This window comes from Lytechinus variegatus, chromosome 2, assembly GCF_018143015.1.
Source record: "Lytechinus variegatus isolate NC3 chromosome 2, Lvar_3.0, whole genome shotgun sequence".
NCBI lineage: Eukaryota > Metazoa > Echinodermata > Echinoidea > Temnopleuroida > Toxopneustidae > Lytechinus > Lytechinus variegatus.
The window spans coordinates 52,488,312-52,505,440 of record NC_054741.1 but is presented as its reverse complement, the minus strand read 5'-3'; the positions used below and the strand labels follow the sequence as shown (position 1 = coordinate 52,505,440).

Below are 17,129 nucleotides of genomic sequence, written 5' to 3'. Positions count from 1 at the left end.
CCTCGCGTTGTGGGGGGGCCTGCTGTTGCTGGTTACTCGGCCCAGAGGCCTGCTGACGTGAGGAGGAACGTTGGCCATAAGAATGTGAAGACAGCCTGTACACTGTCTTATCAGCCGTGGAAGAGGCAGAGATGGAAGATTCTAAAACTTCCTGAAAACGACCACTGAAAAGGTCATCCCCCCAGGCTGGCAGTCTTTCGAGTAGTCGAGTAGCATTTTTTTCAATCTGAAGTAGGTCAATGACCTGTGAACGTCTTGCTCTCGTGCAAAGTAAGGCCGTTCTCGACGCCTGTTCAAACTGGTATTCTGCAATCTTCATAACACACTCCCATATGTCTCTGCGATCCTCTGGGGAGATACATAGTCTCTCAGATTCCCGAAAGGCTGTCAAAAGATATGTGTGATAGGTTGCTAGGCGCATAGATGCCCTGGCTGCCTGGTCAATAGAGGTCAACTGACTCTCCATACGCTTAAATCTACGTGACCCGAGTGGATTCTGATTAGAGTAGCGCGATCTCTTAGCCTTAGCATCACCAACACAAAAGGCTGCATCTGGGACTGTGGGAGTCTTGAAAGCGTGCTTAAAGTCTCGTTCCCCAAAGCGAAAGTGCTTCTTAACCACTCTGTTGGTAGGACGTAAGTCCCTTCCCCTGTCATTAAGGTAATTCAGGCAGGATGAGAAGGGTTTGTCAAGCTTCACCGCAGCTGAGTTGACAGATTGTCTCCCAAGCTCCGAATCGAGACAGAAAATAGGCTTAGATTCCTCCAAGTCGGTAGTCTCTGCCTTAAGCTGGGGGCAGTATTTCGTAATCAAATCTGCAGCCGAAACAGGCTTGCTTTCTACGCTATCATGGCGAGAGCTGGGGCTGGAAGCAAAAATAGCTGAAGAAAAACCCTCACTAATCACTGAAGCCCCCTCCTTCTCATAACGACCGCTAGCAATGCTCTGTCTCTCTGATCCTGAAGTAGAAAGTTGAGACAGCAAAGAGTCTGCCCATTTTCGCTTGCAGGATGCTATGGGCCGATGGTAGCCATATTCAGAGTCTGAATCATCCTCATTTATATCAATAGAGGGAGCATGACAGGTACCCGGGCTTCTCCCCCGAGTACGGCTTTCAATGTCCCGTTGTCCTGGCCGTGGCCGCTTCGCCGGTACTCCGTCACGCCTCAGCGGCCCGTCCGGCGTCGGGGCGCCTGGGCTGTCGGGCCGAGTTTTGGTCTGCGCCGCTGATCTGGTAGGGGCGCTGGTGTCGCCTGCAATCGGCTGATTCGACAAGTTCATACATTTTTGCGCCGCCTGGAACATCTTCATGAACCATGCCGCCGAGGCAATGTCCGTGTCGTCAGGGGGATGAAAACCCGTTTTTACGTCCTTCCCTGATTCCCCCATCTTCGCTTTCTTGGTGACGGGAATCGTCTCGAATTTATCCGAGTCGTCCAAAGAAAACTCGGCCCCCTTCGGTATCTTTCCCAGTAAGGTGACGGACGTCCCGAGGGTTAATTCGTCCGGAGTAGGGGTTTTAGCTGTCTTCCCCTTGGGTTTGGCCTGGGAGGGGGTCTTGACTTTTCCTTTGAGGGGGATTTTGAACCCTGTACCTCGTTTAGACCTGGCTATATTTGGGGTTTTCTTTCCTCCATCATCTTTCATAGCTCCATCCTCTTTCGTATTGTTCTGGGAAGTGTTATTACTGGCTTGATTGGGGCCCTGACGGGGAGAGTCTTTCGATCCAGTTGTTTGGCTCATTATGGTGGATAATATAGACGTGGGGCCTGAAACGTACCTCCGTCTGGTATGGCTGTGGGATCGGATGAGGCGTGGGTACCGAGACCTCTGCCTACTTCTGTGATGAGACGTGGGTTCTGAGACCTCTGTCTACTTTTGTAATGAGACGTGGGTTCTGAGACCTCTGTCTACTTTTTGTCATGAGACGTGGGTTCTGAGACCTCTGTCTACTTTTGTAATGAGACGTGGGTTCTGAGACCTCTGTCTACTTTTGTAATGAGACGTGGGTTCTGAGACCTCTGTCTACTTTTGTAATGAGACGTGGGTTCTGAGACCTCTGTCTACTTTTGTAATGAGACGTGGGTTCTGAGACCTCTGTCTACTTTTTGCCCTGAGACGTGGGTTCTGAGACCTCTGTCTACTTTGGGAAAAGTCTTGTACTGTTTGGGTGTATAGAAACTCTAACTGAGCGTAAGCGCCACACAACCGTTAGGTTCGGGCGCCGGCAAAAGAAAGAGGAAGTGAGCCACGCACGCAAGGTACTTATAGTATATAGGGCGGGGTTTCCCTCCTTGTCGTGCGGGGCTCTAGTCTGCGTTGCAGACTTTTTCTCCTTTTATAGGAGAAATTTTTTGCCGGGTGTATTCGAGCGTGGCGATCGAATGGCTTTTAAGGGAATAGGTAAGTATGGCGTATCTGAAGTAGATACTCCCCCCCCCCGGACTTTCAAAATTGTGTCGTTTTGCAACTTTAATTTGACCTTGCCTCACTTTTCAAGGCACTGCGCGTCCATGTGAACCATAATATCATGTAGGGTATCATTGTAAAGAAAATTAAATGATCTATTCATTAGTATCAATCACACCATTAATATTCACTAAAACCGAGGAGGGATAATCGATCAAATTTTTTCATTTGAGGAGTTTAGTATTGCACTCTTTGCTTAAAGAGTACCCCTTTTCTGATTTTCCGATGTAATGAATTATTTTTTTTACGAGTTTTGAGGAGACGTGGTCAATACGCAGAAATATAGCGTCACTAGACCCATACGCCCCACCCCCTTTTTGCCAAAACCTGGATCTACCTAGTATGATGTACACATAATTTTCATCAAAGAAAAAATATTGGCGATTCTACTGTTATCATATCTCACGTTTTAATGATCTCTACGGAACCCCCCCCTGTGACTTTCAATATTGTGTCGTTTTGCAACTTTTTAATTTTGACCTAGCCTCACTTTTCAAGGCACTGCACGTCTATGTGAACCATAATAATATCATGTAGGGTATAATTTTAAAGAAAATTAAATGATCTATCCATTAGTATCAATCACACCATTAATATTCACTAAAACCAAGGAGGAATTATTGATCAAAGTTTTTTATTTGAGGAGTTTAGTATTGCACTCTTTGCTTACAGAGTACCCCTTTTCTGATTTTCCGATGTAATAAATCATTTTTTTACGAGTTTTGAGGAGACGTGGCTAATACGCAGAAATATGGTGTCACTAGACCCGTACGCCTCACCCACTTTTTGCCAAAACCTGGATCCACCTAGTATGATGTACACATAATTTTCATCTAAGAAAAAATAATGGCTATTTTACGGTTATTAGTTTTTCACTTCTCGGTATTTGACAGAAATTAGAAAGTTTGAAGGCCTATAAAATAAATAAATTAGAAGATGTGTTGATCTGTTCTACATTTTATTGTAATAATAATATGTTCCATTTGTATAGCGAATATAATTGCATATACTCTACTGCTCTTGATACTTGGTATCATATTATTACCTCGACGCCCCAACTGAAGAGTATCCTAGTTCAGATTGGACGGTGGTGTATGGAAGTTTTCTTTCCCAAAGCTAACATAGAGGGCCTCCTGACCCCTAATCCCTAACCCAGAGCCAATCCACTCATCTCCCCTTAGAGGCTATAGAAAGCAATGTAAACTCACAGTACTTGTGGTCCCTCTCAATTCAGTCTGAATATCAAAGCTTGTGCATTTAATTAACATTTCAGGCAACAAAATTGTATTTTCTCCTCATATTCTAACTCTACAGCAGCATAACTCATAATTTCATAATTATTTTGTTCCAATCATTAGCTTTTGTGACATTTAGCATGACTTCTCTAAGTGGGGTAGGCAAAATGGAGGCACTGCTGGCCTGGTATGGTTTGGGGCTGAGGGCCAGGTAGAGACCGGGGGATTGCGGCAATACGAAGTGTACAGTATTGAAGTTTGCTTGCTTGCAGTGTGACATATCCTACTCACAATTTGATTGGGATGATGTTGCAGCATTCGGATCATGGACGAAAGCCCTGGTGCTCTAGATAAGGTCAGTCTCTGGGCCACTCTCAGGTTCATGAATATGTATGATCTGCCCTCTCCTGATTGGAGGACCTGTTGCCAGGTACTGCTTTCCGCTATCTGATTGGTCAACTGGACTTCACAGACCACACCCTCTCTGTCTTGAAGAAGGAGTGATTTGATGAGAGATGGGCTTGATTGAGTGTGGTGTGAACCTCGTCCTGATATTCTATAGAAGGAAAAATGATAAAGAAAATACAAATTAAAGGTCAATGACTAATGAAGCAACATTGTGACAGAACTGATAACCTAAAATAACATTAATCTTGGTAAAGTAAAATACTAAATCTGAGAAACACCATCAGAAGAAACTAATGAGAGATAAAAAGTTAAAAAACACTGAAAAAAAGCAGTCATAAAAAATAGCGGTAAGGTTTTATCAGATCTTACCAGATTTATTACACAAAATGTGTTCGGGAGGGGGAGGGGGGCCTATTAGGGTTAAAACCAGAAGTTTCATGACTTGAGGAAAAAAAAGAAGAAAATGTGAAGACTACAATATACTCACCTAGCAGATTGGTATGGTACCCCAGCTTGCAGCCTCCGTGTCACGATCCTTTGAACTCTAGCCTTGAAGCTGACACCAGAAGATGAGCATGTACCACTCTCACTCACGCTTTGCATAATGGATGCAGAGATATTCTTGGTCCTATTTTCTTGGCCGATGGCAACCTCGGCTCCAGGAGAACGATTGCTTGATACACCAGGAAATAGCCTCATAGGAGTAAGAACCTGGAATAGAGTCGTTAATCATGTAAAGGAAACTATTATCAATGTCTTCACTTGTCACAATAGCCATCAGGGAAATGGGTAACATGTACCCAAAGTGTACAGTGGAACACCCCTGGCAGTCTCACCTGCAGTACACAATACAATACAGGAGCAGTGGCGACTTTGTCAAGTTGAAATATCAAACAAATTCCTCTTTCTAATTTATCTTTTGAATATGCAATATCAGTAGCGGACCGTGAACCGGACTAGACAAAGCATTGGGGGGGCACAGCATTGTTCACAGACAATGCAGTGCCCCCCAATGCTTTGTCTAGTCCGGGTCACGGTCCGCTACTGTGCAATATAATAATCCAAGGCCTATCGGTTGATGCCTTGTTGACATGACTCAGTTGGAATAAACTATTTTCCTCATCCTCCATGTTTCAATTCTAAAAGATGGTGTGGATACAAGAAAATAGATATCATTTCACACTTATAAATAGAAAAATTTTCACCCAGTTTCACAACATACAGATATATAACTTCAAAACTACCTTGACAATTGAAAATCATACTCTTCAAAATCTGAGTATCAAAGAGCATCTCCAGGCCTAAATTATGTGACTTGAACAGATACAATAAAATCAGATAATAAAACAATGAAAATTTTATCAAAATTCAATGAGGAATAACAAAGTAAAGTTTTGAGATTTCAAAGTTTTGCATTATTGTGGTGAAACAGTTCTATCCTTGTCCTGATGGATATGCAGCAAGCATGATGATGATGTCATCTTTCCACTTATTCTTTTGCATTTTATCAAGTGAAATTATGTGCATTCAAATTCTATCCTAAAAATGTAAAATCAGTATTGACTACAAATTTTCTCTAAGATTATCATTTTCTATGGACTAGATTGCAGATTATTTTGATGTTCATTATTCACACCATTGAACAAGATACACAATTTCCATAGACTCTATAACCAGAGCCATCTTGGACAAAGGGCATGACGGGTCAACAACAAGAAAAAGAAGCGTTTCCTGAATAATATTTAGGATGCAAAAATCTCAGCACACTTTGAAATGCTATACTCACCTTAGGAGATTTGCTGTTTTCTGTTGGGTACCCAGTGACAACTGCTTGATCTTGAACCCCATTATCAGGGTCAAGGTTCAAAGGTCGACAGTAGTAGGTACACAGAACTACAGGTTTGCTGACATGTGGTATGGACAGCTTCTGCCTGAGAAATAAAAAATATGTGGTGGTTTTGAGGATCATCTTCGCAGGGTGCTACATAACTTTTTAGAAGCGCTTGCCCGGGTGGGCAGGTTGATTTTTAAATAGTTGGAATAGACTTGCCCAAAAATCTATTCACTTGCTCGAAAAAATCCTTGCAAAAAAAGATTTACCTCTTCAAAAGAAAGTTTATGGTTTTATAAACCATTGACCATTATCTTTCTTTTGAAATGAACTGATCTACCATGTTTTTGCATTCCTTTTTCCAAAGTGATTTTATCTTGCCTGCCATGACCAAAATTAGGGTCAATATCATATCATATATTATCGTCCCTAATTTTGTTCATTCTGTGAGAATTTTGCTAGCCCAATTCGGGCAGGTAGCTTTGGTCTTTACTTCAAAACACTTGCCCGACTATAACTATTATTTGCCACGGGCAATCGGGCAAGTGCTATGTAGCAACCTGAGCTTCTGTAAGGCATCAATACACACTTTGCCACTCTTCATGTAAGTGCTAAATGATAACCCGGTTGGATAAGTAATAGTAGCTTGTTCTGTATTGTTTGCACCTCAAAAGGCAACTCGCTGGAACACTCCCTAGGGAATGGACGATGTGCATGCATTGTTTAAGTGAATGACTGAATGAATCTGATGACCGGGATAATGATAAATCTCTATTAAGCACTTAAAAGACATACATGTATTTCTGAAAGATAAATACCAGTTGTGGTAACGATCTCAAAATAACTTCGTACAGAATCCAATAAAATGACCAACCAAGTGTGCGTATTCATAAACAAAAAATTTGTGCCAAATGGCTCTGAAGAAAAAATGTGTAGACGCTGAGAAATGAGCAAAATAAGAACAGAAATTCAAAATGTCAGGCATTTTTCCAAACAATATTAATACACTATCCCCCATATGTCTTTCTGTGTTAGTGATGATCAGAATTATCGGTTTTCAGCTAAGATTTCATGATTTCACAAAGAGGAAGTTTATTCCAATGTACCAGAACTAGAGTTATCATAATATGGTAGCATTTAACCTTGGTTTTAAAGACTTTTGCATGAAATAATTGTTTGCTGCAAATTACTTTCTTTTACCTTTAAGTGCCTCATAAATACAAGAGTATTATTATTAATATTATTTAATGAAGACTTGTGATAAAAGTGATAGAATTATCATTAGAATCATTAATGGCAAAATTACCATAAAGCACTTGATAAAGTTGAAACAAGTCTCAATACTGAAGGATCTCAGAAAACTCACCATGGTGTATTGATGCTGATCAGCATACCCGCAGCAAGGCCAAGCTGATCTCCTGTACTCCTGGTGAAGAATACATATACCTCCTCACCCAGACTCTCATCTCCTTCACCCTTGGGTCTTAATTCATCATTGACCTTTGACCTACAGCTAACCTGAGTCACGCAGTGGGTCAGGTACAATCCCCTGTGTGGGTCACAGGAGAGGACTTTGACAACAAATCTTGATTTGGTGTTATCTGTGGATATAATCAAAGATGACCAAGATTGCCATGTTCATGATTTTGATCAATATAATATAAATAATCATCAAAATCATCATCATCATCATCATCACCATCATCATCATCATCATCACCACCACCACCACCACCACCACCACCACCATCATCATCATCAATAAAATCTAATCCAATCTTAATATATACCTGCTCTAATCTGCTCTAATCTAATATAATATTATCCAATCTAATATAATCTATAGAGAGCATTTCATGTGAATGCACCTACTTGTAATACAACATAGTTTCATCTAATCTCACAATATGTACTCTTATTTATGCGCCCTATTTATCCCTTGCCCCAAGTCTGGTTTTGAGTCTACAAATATTTGCAAGAGCATAAAATTCATTCTAAGGGCATTGGAGGCCATGGTCTTGTGTGGCCTTGAGGTAATTAGAGCCTCTGCACTTCATACCTTGCGAATGCTGTGAATCAGTCCGATTGTGATACCACATAGCAATGGATGACTTCTCTCTGCTCACCAACTTCTGCAGACGTTCAGCGAGGCCACAGCTGAAAATACACAAGAAAAAGAAATTACCAAAAACGTACCAAAAAAGAAAAAAAAATTCAAGCAGAATACAGGATTTCTGGGAAATAAGTAAAATACTGAATTGAAGATATCTTCTACCTGACAAATTTCTTCTTCTTTCTGGCTGAATCCATGAGGCCTGGCCCAGAACTGGATCCTCTTCCACCTTTAGCTTCACCATCTCCTGACCGGCCCAATTTCCTGTCTGGGGTGATGGATGCCTGTAGCTTCAATTTCTTCACCCAATCACTACCAGTCTTGGGACTAGTCATCGGGTTGGACATGATGCTGCTACCTACATCCTTGGGTCTAGGAGATGTGGAGGTGATCTTTGGTGAGTCTCTTGCCCAGGACTGTTCAGAGGAGGTTACATCTGAGATGGATTCATTCTCTTCTTCTGATGGGGAGTCGTAGTCTAGGATTTCAGGATCAAACAAGTCCTGTGGGAAAAATATTGCAGTTACAAGCTTTTTAAGTTGAGAAATAAATATAATCACACTATAACAATATCAAATACAAAATAACTTTCTTATCTGACATCTAATTTTCATAAAATTTTCAATGTTTTGCTTTTTCGATCTTCCTCTATTTATAAAAAAAAATGTGGGGTGGTAGACTTGGCCTTTAACCTACTATTGCAACAGATCTGATTATTGTAATATTTCTTTTTTTATAGGTGATTCTACAACTATGTAGCAAGCAGTTTGAAAGACTGGATTTAACACACAAAATGGGCCCGAGATTCATTGATCCTATAATTGCTGTAACATGACGCCAAACTTACTTAAATCAAAAGATGGAGGGGGTTGGATTTAATAGACACATGTAATTGAAATAGAATAGTTGAAATTACATGTATATCTTTATTGTAAATATTCAGTTTCTTTTAAGTGTTACATTACATAAAACAATACAATGAATATGGGGGAGAAAGATCAGGCCATCCCTAACTAGGCTGGGAGACGGAGACTTCCAGCTCCCCCACAATTGAGCCAGGGTTACTTTAGTCAAGGATAAATGCTGGGCTGCCTATGTACAATTTTAAGGTCAATGTTTACATATGTATTAAATCTGATGAACTAGCTAAACAATCATTTTAAATAAACATTTTAGAATAAATTCTAAAATTAAAGTGGATACCATTGAACACAGACCTTTTTCCCCTGCACGTATTTCCTCTTTCCTTTATCAACAAAGTGACTGGTCATTGCAGTTTTTAAACTTCTAGTTGCCACAGATGAAATACCCTCATCCCTTGGTGGTTCTTCCTGAACTCCTGAAACTTTCATCCTGGCAATCCCAGGGTCGGTTCTATCATAGGATTTGTCTCTCTGTGGAGGCACATCACTCTTACAGGGAAGATCTCTATCATCATGGTCACTTTCAGAGTCACTTATTATAGAATCTTCCAAGTTTACATCTTCATTTCCTGGAGATTTACTACTCCTCTGGAAAGCCATCGGTGCATTCCTACCAAGCGAAGGCCTCCTCTTTTTCTTGCGGTGCTCTCCAGTTCTTCCTTCCAAGGTTACCACTCTCCTCCTGTTGGTCGAGGTGTCCAAGGTTCCCATGTTTTTCTTGACCTTTTCGTCCTCATCATCACTGGATGAAGACCAAATGATGTCTACATCTCCGTTCTCCTCTTCCTCCTCTTCCCACTGATCGCCCCATCCTCCATGTTTGAAATCTACAGAAAATGAATAATGAATAAAGAAAGAGATACAAATAGAAAGAGTGTGAGACAAAAAGAAATAGAAAATGAAAGCATGGCATGATAGCAAATATTTTTTATGTAAGCATGTACAGAATTGCATTTTTCCTGAGAATTTAACTACAAGTAAATTAACTTTCACAATAACATAACGAGCCAGTGGCGGACCGTGACCCGGAGGAGACAAAGCATTGGAGGGGCACAGCATTGTTCACAAACAATACAGTGCCCCTCCAATGCTTTGTCTCCTCCGGGTCAAGGTCCGCCACTCCGCCAAGTGCTGTAATGAGCATATATGCTCAAAATTCAACTGAAAGTGTGCTATCATGAGGTCGAAAGCCTGAGCACATGTAACACTTTCACTTGTTGCACTTTACCAGCTTCCAGGAAAACAGAGAATTGATCATAGTAAAATCTTGATGACATGGAATTCAATGCACAAATTGGCCCCAGTATACATTGTAGATTTATCATCGGCTAGAAAATGTCTGTATTGAGGTTTTTGAATTGCCCTTCTCACTCATGATCATCTTTCAACCTGTAGATCTAAGCTGAAGACATACGTTTTCCAGATTGCCTATAATTAGTAATTATTTTGATAATATTGTTCAGAATCAAGATTTTTTTTCTTTTCAGTTGCATCAATGCCTTTGATCAGGCAAATAGATAATTGGTACTCTACACATTCCTATATTGGATTAGGCTAAATTGATATAACTTAAGTGGAAAAAGTCCGGTGAATGGCAAATTGTATTCACCGTGATAGGAGTATTTATAATGTTTCAGTATCAGTCATGAGAAAACGTTAGTGGGGAAGAAATAAAGAACAGAAAGAAATGGAAACATAAAAGAGAGGTAAAATGATATAATACTGCTTGCATGATCATCTGTGCAAATTGATCAGTTTGACACTGCATTAAATCGGTTTCATATCAATCTTCTCTATAAAGCTACTGGTCATAAATTAAAAGGAATTTTGAATATTGCATCAGCCCTCAGTAGAAAAGTTTAAAGAATAACTTACTTTTGAATGACTCCTTGGTACAACTTGTGCTCCAACTTGGCAGATCGTCAAAGCCAGCACTACAGTTGGACCAGTGTTTGTGAAGTTTGTCGGAGTACAAAGATGTTCTTGGTTTTTTCTTTGGATTCATGGTGCCTGGAAAAGAGTTTTAATTTCATACAGGGTTAGCTGTAAATTGAATCAAAGTTTTCCAGGTACAAGGCTGTCATAAAGCCAAGATTAATCTGCTTTGATTTCTCAAATTAGCAACAATTGGTAGTCCTTTATTATACTTCAAAGTTGATTTTTTGCTAATAGACTGATCACACGTGATAATTGAGAGATACTCAAGGATATCTAGAACCTTTATAAAGGATAATGAAACCCTTGGAACAAGATAGCTTGTATGGAAACAAAAAAAATCAAAGAAACAGATCAAGAAAAGTTTGAGAAAACTCAGACGAATAATGAGAAAGTTATGAGCATTTGGATATTGCGATCACTAATGCTATGGAGATAGCAAATTGGCAATGCGACATAGATGTGTGATGTCACTTGTGAACAACTCTCCTCATTACTTTTAAGTATATATTAAATTGCCTCTTTTATCACATCTATCCGCATATCATGTGTTCTTTATATAGGAAGGCATGTAACACAGATTTTTAAAGAATACGTCACGGATAAAGAGTTTGTATTCACCATAAGAGGAAAAAGCAACATTTTGAGGGTATTTTATAGTCCATCAAAGGGAAAGTTGTTCACATGTGACATCACACATCCTTGTCGCATTGCCAATGGGAGGATCTCCATAGCATTAGTGATTGCAATATTCAAATGCTCATAACTTTTTTGTTATTTGTCAGATTTTTCTCAAACTTTCTTTGTTCTTTACTTTGATTTCCATGTTTCGACACAAGCCTACTTGTTCTAAAGGTTTCATTCTCCTTTAAATACAATGACCATCCTGAACTCAATTTAACACAATCATTCTTACTGATAGAGAAGAGATGCTGCCTGCTGGCCTCAAAGTGTGATTTTATGGACGTTCAGTTTCTTCCTCACTTTCATATTCATTTCGTACCCCATGCCTCAAATTTTGTTGTCTTTGATGATAAAGTCAAGGCAACAGTCTAAATGTCAGGCATCCATTTAGTAAGTAGTTTTATATTGTATCTGATCATCTAGCTTTGTCAAACACATCACGCTGTATAATACAATGATTATGTAATTATTACACATTGTGGTACTAATAAAAAATGTAAAAAAAATCATACATTGAATCAATATAACAACAAACGGCAAACAAAGTACTTCTGGCAAGTTCTTTCTTCTTCTTCTTAAATGACAAATGTTTGCAAGATGTTGATTACTGATTTAGAGACATGCTCCAATGCTTTTCTCCTCCGGGTCACGGTCCGCCACTGAGTCTAACGTTAGATCATCTAACTTAAAATTTTAATCGATTCTGACATGTCAAACTGTCAATCATTTGTTCCAAAGAAAATATGCCAAACATTGCCAAACTTATTTTGCCACACGTGGTCATGGAGTATGGTAGTGGATCGTATTACCGAACACTTTTCATGAATTCAATCATATCAAACACATTATTCTCATAAAATTCATCAAACTTTCACCATGAATACACAATTTACCTACAAAATATAAATATGTAAAAATTTTGCCGAAATCATGCTTTTTTACGATGTTAGCTTCCCATCGGACCCCTCTTTGCATGTGAAATATTTTTGTCACTTGAAAAGGGTAGGCCTATCGTATTACCGAACATGTGTTTTCTATGGAAAAAAATGAGAAAACAAAAATGTTGAAAGAAAAAAAACTTTGAAAATGTGTTTTTGACCATTTTTCATCATCTTTCTATTCAAATTCCCTTTGGAAGGATGTTGCAAAGTTTTGAGAGTATGAAATTATATTATTTCCTGACTGGTTCGGTAATACAATTAGAATTACAAGGCCGGTCAGTAATACAATCACTCACTACCGGTATACCGTAAACAGAGAACAAGGTACCGGTATATCATAACCTTGTTCATTGAATGAGTGCCAAAGACCACACTTTCCACTTAGTGGCTTAGTGCAGTGACTTTGACCCTTTATTTTGTATGCTTGTTCCCCAGAACTATGGGGGAATTGCTTGCCAGGCCCAGGGTCCGGTGGAATTTCCTCCGCTTACCCGCGTCTATTCGTGCCGTAGACATGCCATGGTCATGGTAGATTAGCCAACAAAGTGAATACCGGTATTGTATTGCCAAAATCTTAATGAATTCATCATTAGGTTCAAGGGGATCAGCATTTTAATTTTCTACTTTACACTATGTTTTTTTACACAAAATCACACTAAAAATAAAACTTACCTTCTGCTCACTTACGGTCGCAACACCACCAAACACAAGGCCGGGTCCCGGGAAATCTTCAAACATACACATAGACGGTAACGCGGGGTACGGTGCGACATCACAGACACAGCGCGCGGCGCACACGCGAGCGGTCGGCCTGCGGGGGTCGGTCGACGGCATGTGCTTTGGCCAGACAAATTCGCGATGGACCCGGCTATCTGGGCGTAAAAGTAGTGTGGTGTTATAAAGATAAACGCTGGTCTATAATTACGGTATCGGTATTACGGTTTAATCAAATAAGGACAATAGCAATGATCACCATGTGTATGGGCTTTCCGAAATGCATTCATCCGGACCCATCACAGGAAAGGCGCTATTAAAAGGCTATGTTCCATTCCATTTTCATGTTATGCATTATCTACTAAATTATTTATTCTCATTCAACAAACTGGGATACGGTATGGATATAAGCTCACACATTTTATATTCTAGCAGAATTGGGATAGCTGACCCCCTCCCCTCCCTGCCGTGGACCCTTATTAGTGTCGAGTGACTGTCAACCAGATCTAGCAATCATAAAAATAAAAGTGTTCTTTGGGTATAAGCTGTCTGTATTGCTCCCACATAAATGTAGGTAAATGAATAAGGCAATGAAATTTTAAATTTTCATATTGATTCACATAACAGTTATATCACATCCCAGTTGCTTCGCAAATCAAAGAAGACATTACATACCGTTTCTTTTGAATTTCAAAATATGAAATATCTCCATTTTCTCATCATATTGTGAAACAAAGGTTGATTTCTCTCTGAACATGTGGAATTGCCGTTTGACTATAGAAACTTCTTGAGATTCAGTGAAGTCTCCTCATTATCATATCTACAAAAACCGAAATATTGTAATCATATACCCGAATACAAACAAAATGGTGAGCGGCAGACATCACCAACTCTCATTTACCTATCACTGTCACTGTCGTGCAGATAACTGTTGAGTTCAAAATAAGCAAAATCTTGAAATGTCATAACTTTATTTAACATCCGATTTTGAAGAAATTTTCAGTGTTACGCTTGCTATATTTTTCTCCTTTTCATTATTCAGATCGACTTTTTGGTTGGGGTTAAATTGATCTTTGAATTTGGAAGAAATATCTTCCAGTGTACAAGAACTTACGTAGCATATTTGTTGTTGTAATAGGGTATGGTAAATGGATGCCAGAACAGCAGTTGCCCCTATAAATTTTGAACCCTAAATTATCTTCTTTCTTTTTTTAAAAGGTCCAAATTTTGCACCCAAACTGTTAGACGTGCACAACCCCTGAAGATCAGCTCAGTCTCATTGTTACCATTTTTTTGGTAAGTTTCCTGAAAATGTTTTACCAATTCTTGCACTGTGTAGAGCATAGGTAAGGACAAATAGAAAATTAGAGAAAAGAAAAAAAAAACGGGTAAAAGACAAAATTTTCTCTTACATGTTTCATATACATGCCTTCATTTTTATTCAAATATTTGCAGAAAACACAGATATTAAAGACATCATTACAAGCACTTTTAATTACATTCATCTTAACGACACCTCGGCTTCTTTGCCTCAATATCCATTATACCTAACTACAAATAATTACATAAAATAGTTCAAATCTTGGCTCCTCATCCAGCCAAATTGGTTTCAAATAACAGTCTAAATACTACTAGAAATACTATGTATACCATGGAGGCATACCTCTGTACATTGCTACTACTGCGACTGAGACCAAGTTGGCAGGATGGGTTGCTGTATGCTTTAGAAACACTGATTATTTTTTTCTGTCCTGAATGTTGGCTACATACATATTAGTATATACAATCTCCATAATGCACAAGTGTGAATGAAAAGCTCAGAATTTCCCGTCCCATTCCCTTCTCTCTAGTTTTGGGGCATATTTCTTGGCATAACGTATACAAGTTTGCAGATTCAGCATGTAAAATACTTGAGATTAATATTGTTAGTATTGCAGAAATGATTTATTTCCCAAAGAAAAATAACATTACATTTCAATACTTATGGTTAAACTTTTTTCTCTGAAATCTAAATATAAACAAAGATAAACAACCTTGCTATTGTCTGAAAAAAATATATTTGCCATAACATCATTTTTTGCTGACCATTAAACATTTGTTTGAAATGCATGTCCTCAGTATTATGTATCATTTATTCAGCTATGGAAATGCTGAATATGGATGTCATAGGCTCTCGCCTTATCTAAATTGTAATTCATACACATACAGTGTAACTTCACAGGAGTGGTCAAGTAAAAAAAAAATCAATGCATTTTTAAACAACATATGTGATATTGTCTGAATTTTCAAACTATTAGAAAGAGCGTGGTTACAGAGAAATCAAATGTGTACGGATTACCTTAACATAATTTTTTTTATTTTGGAAATCATTTTGATTTATTTCAATTGTGCTTTGAATTCAGTGAGGCATATGATGTTGCCAGTAACATAGGTTGCTGACTAGCACAGCTGGAATCAACAACACTGTTAACACGAGAAAAGTGGCAGCAACAAGTGAATGTCCAATGTCACGATTCTTTCAAGCATTTCATAACTACTCCTTGGTTGATTACCTTGAAATGATTGGGAGCTGTAATACTAATATGGTTTTAAAAGAAACCCAGAGAAATTAAACACAGTTAAATGATTTCTACAATGCCACAAGTTGCAATTCAGGAAAAATCATCAAATTGATCATGAATGGTTATTCAAATCTCATCAGATCCAAAGAAGACATTTTGTTGTTCCTGAATGCACGTAGCAAATGGAATACTGTGAAGGAGTACATAAGAATATTCTTGTCTTATTTAGTGTGCATCACTGATATGATATAATAAAGATATGTGAATAAATAAGGCACAACATAACACATCTGGCTCAGGAGAAAATAAACATTTCTATAATGAATGTGCCTCACTTATCTATTGTTGAAATATAATCAAGTATGTTTGTAGTGATTAGTAATCATTTTCTATTCTTCTTGTCAAAGTATGACAAGGGAATGTTTACTAATTGGTCATATATCCAGTCAAATATGCTCTTCTGAAATAAACGGAAGTGAAATGAGGTCAGAGAAAGTGAGACAAACTATGAACATCACATTTCCATGATTGACTTAAAACAAGATTAATCACAGAGAAACAAGCACAGTACTTGTGCAGCATTGACATCAAATGAACATTATTCATCTTTGCAGTTCCATGTATGATATGAAAAAAATGTGCTCATCAAATTCACTCTTTATACATCTCAAGAGTACTTGAAAAAAAAATTTCAGCTTCATGGTTAAAGTTAGGAGAAATCAAATCTTGTAGTTTCAAAACTAAGGAACACTTGGGTACGATAAAATTAATACTGATTTTCCTGTCTGAATAACATAATAATATGTCAACGACAAAAAAAAATTGATAAAAAGGTTTAAATCATTTTGTTATAAAGACACATACAATTATGTGTTTTTTTTAATAGCCCTTTTTTTGTATGGATAATTTCGATACACTCCTTGTCAAACATGTATGCCAAGTTTATATGATATACACCGAATGAGGTTTTATGAAAATAACCATGTTGGGGATTACATGACATGACTACATGTCTGTTTCATGCATTTCTGGTAAGGGTTTGGTGGGGTTTTCATGAGCTTTGATAGATAACCATGGCTGGTTGAGCGGGATCCTTGATGACAAGAATTCGGGTTATCTTGTAGTGTATTGCCTGTAAGGGTTTGGTTACGTTTCATGTGCTTCTGCATTATCTCTGGCTATGCCTGGTTGAGCGGAGCCCTTTTGTTGCATACAGCTACGAGCCACAGACTCGAACAGCCTGTAAAGAATGAAAACAGATCAATTAACAACTATAAATGATGTTATATTAACCATATCCATGCCAGGCAATTT

General features: G+C 38.5%; 2 protein-coding genes across 3 annotated transcripts in view; both read right to left on the bottom strand.

Annotated features, from left to right (window-relative positions):
• The window catches only part of LOC121408336 (DNA repair-scaffolding protein-like), a 49,800-nt gene extending 36,551 nt beyond the window's left edge, over window positions 1-13,249 (bottom strand). Inside the window, exons 1-9 of the mRNA XM_041599769.1 lie at window positions 13,228-13,249; window positions 10,856-10,990; window positions 9,275-9,807; window positions 8,220-8,560; window positions 8,004-8,101; window positions 7,311-7,545; window positions 5,900-6,044; window positions 4,601-4,824; window positions 3,997-4,261 (exon numbers count right to left, since the gene is read on the bottom strand). Of these exons, the coding sequence (XP_041455703.1) occupies window positions 3,997-4,261; window positions 4,601-4,824; window positions 5,900-6,044; window positions 7,311-7,545; window positions 8,004-8,101; window positions 8,220-8,560; window positions 9,275-9,807; window positions 10,856-10,985 (1,971 nt within the window). The 5' untranslated portion in view covers window positions 10,986-10,990; window positions 13,228-13,249. The remainder of the gene's footprint in view (window positions 1-3,996; window positions 4,262-4,600; window positions 4,825-5,899; window positions 6,045-7,310; window positions 7,546-8,003; window positions 8,102-8,219; window positions 8,561-9,274; window positions 9,808-10,855; window positions 10,991-13,227) is intronic.
• Window positions 13,250-14,669: 1,420 nt separating this feature from the next.
• Window positions 14,670-17,129, bottom strand: part of LOC121408335 (CCR4-NOT transcription complex subunit 1-like) — a 64,058-nt gene continuing 61,598 nt past the window's right edge. For both annotated transcript variants that reach the window (XM_041599767.1, XM_041599766.1), the window contains exon 46: window positions 14,670-17,055. In XM_041599767.1, the coding sequence (XP_041455701.1) occupies window positions 16,962-17,055 (94 nt within the window). In that variant the 3' untranslated portion in view covers window positions 14,670-16,961. The remainder of the gene's footprint in view (window positions 17,056-17,129) is intronic.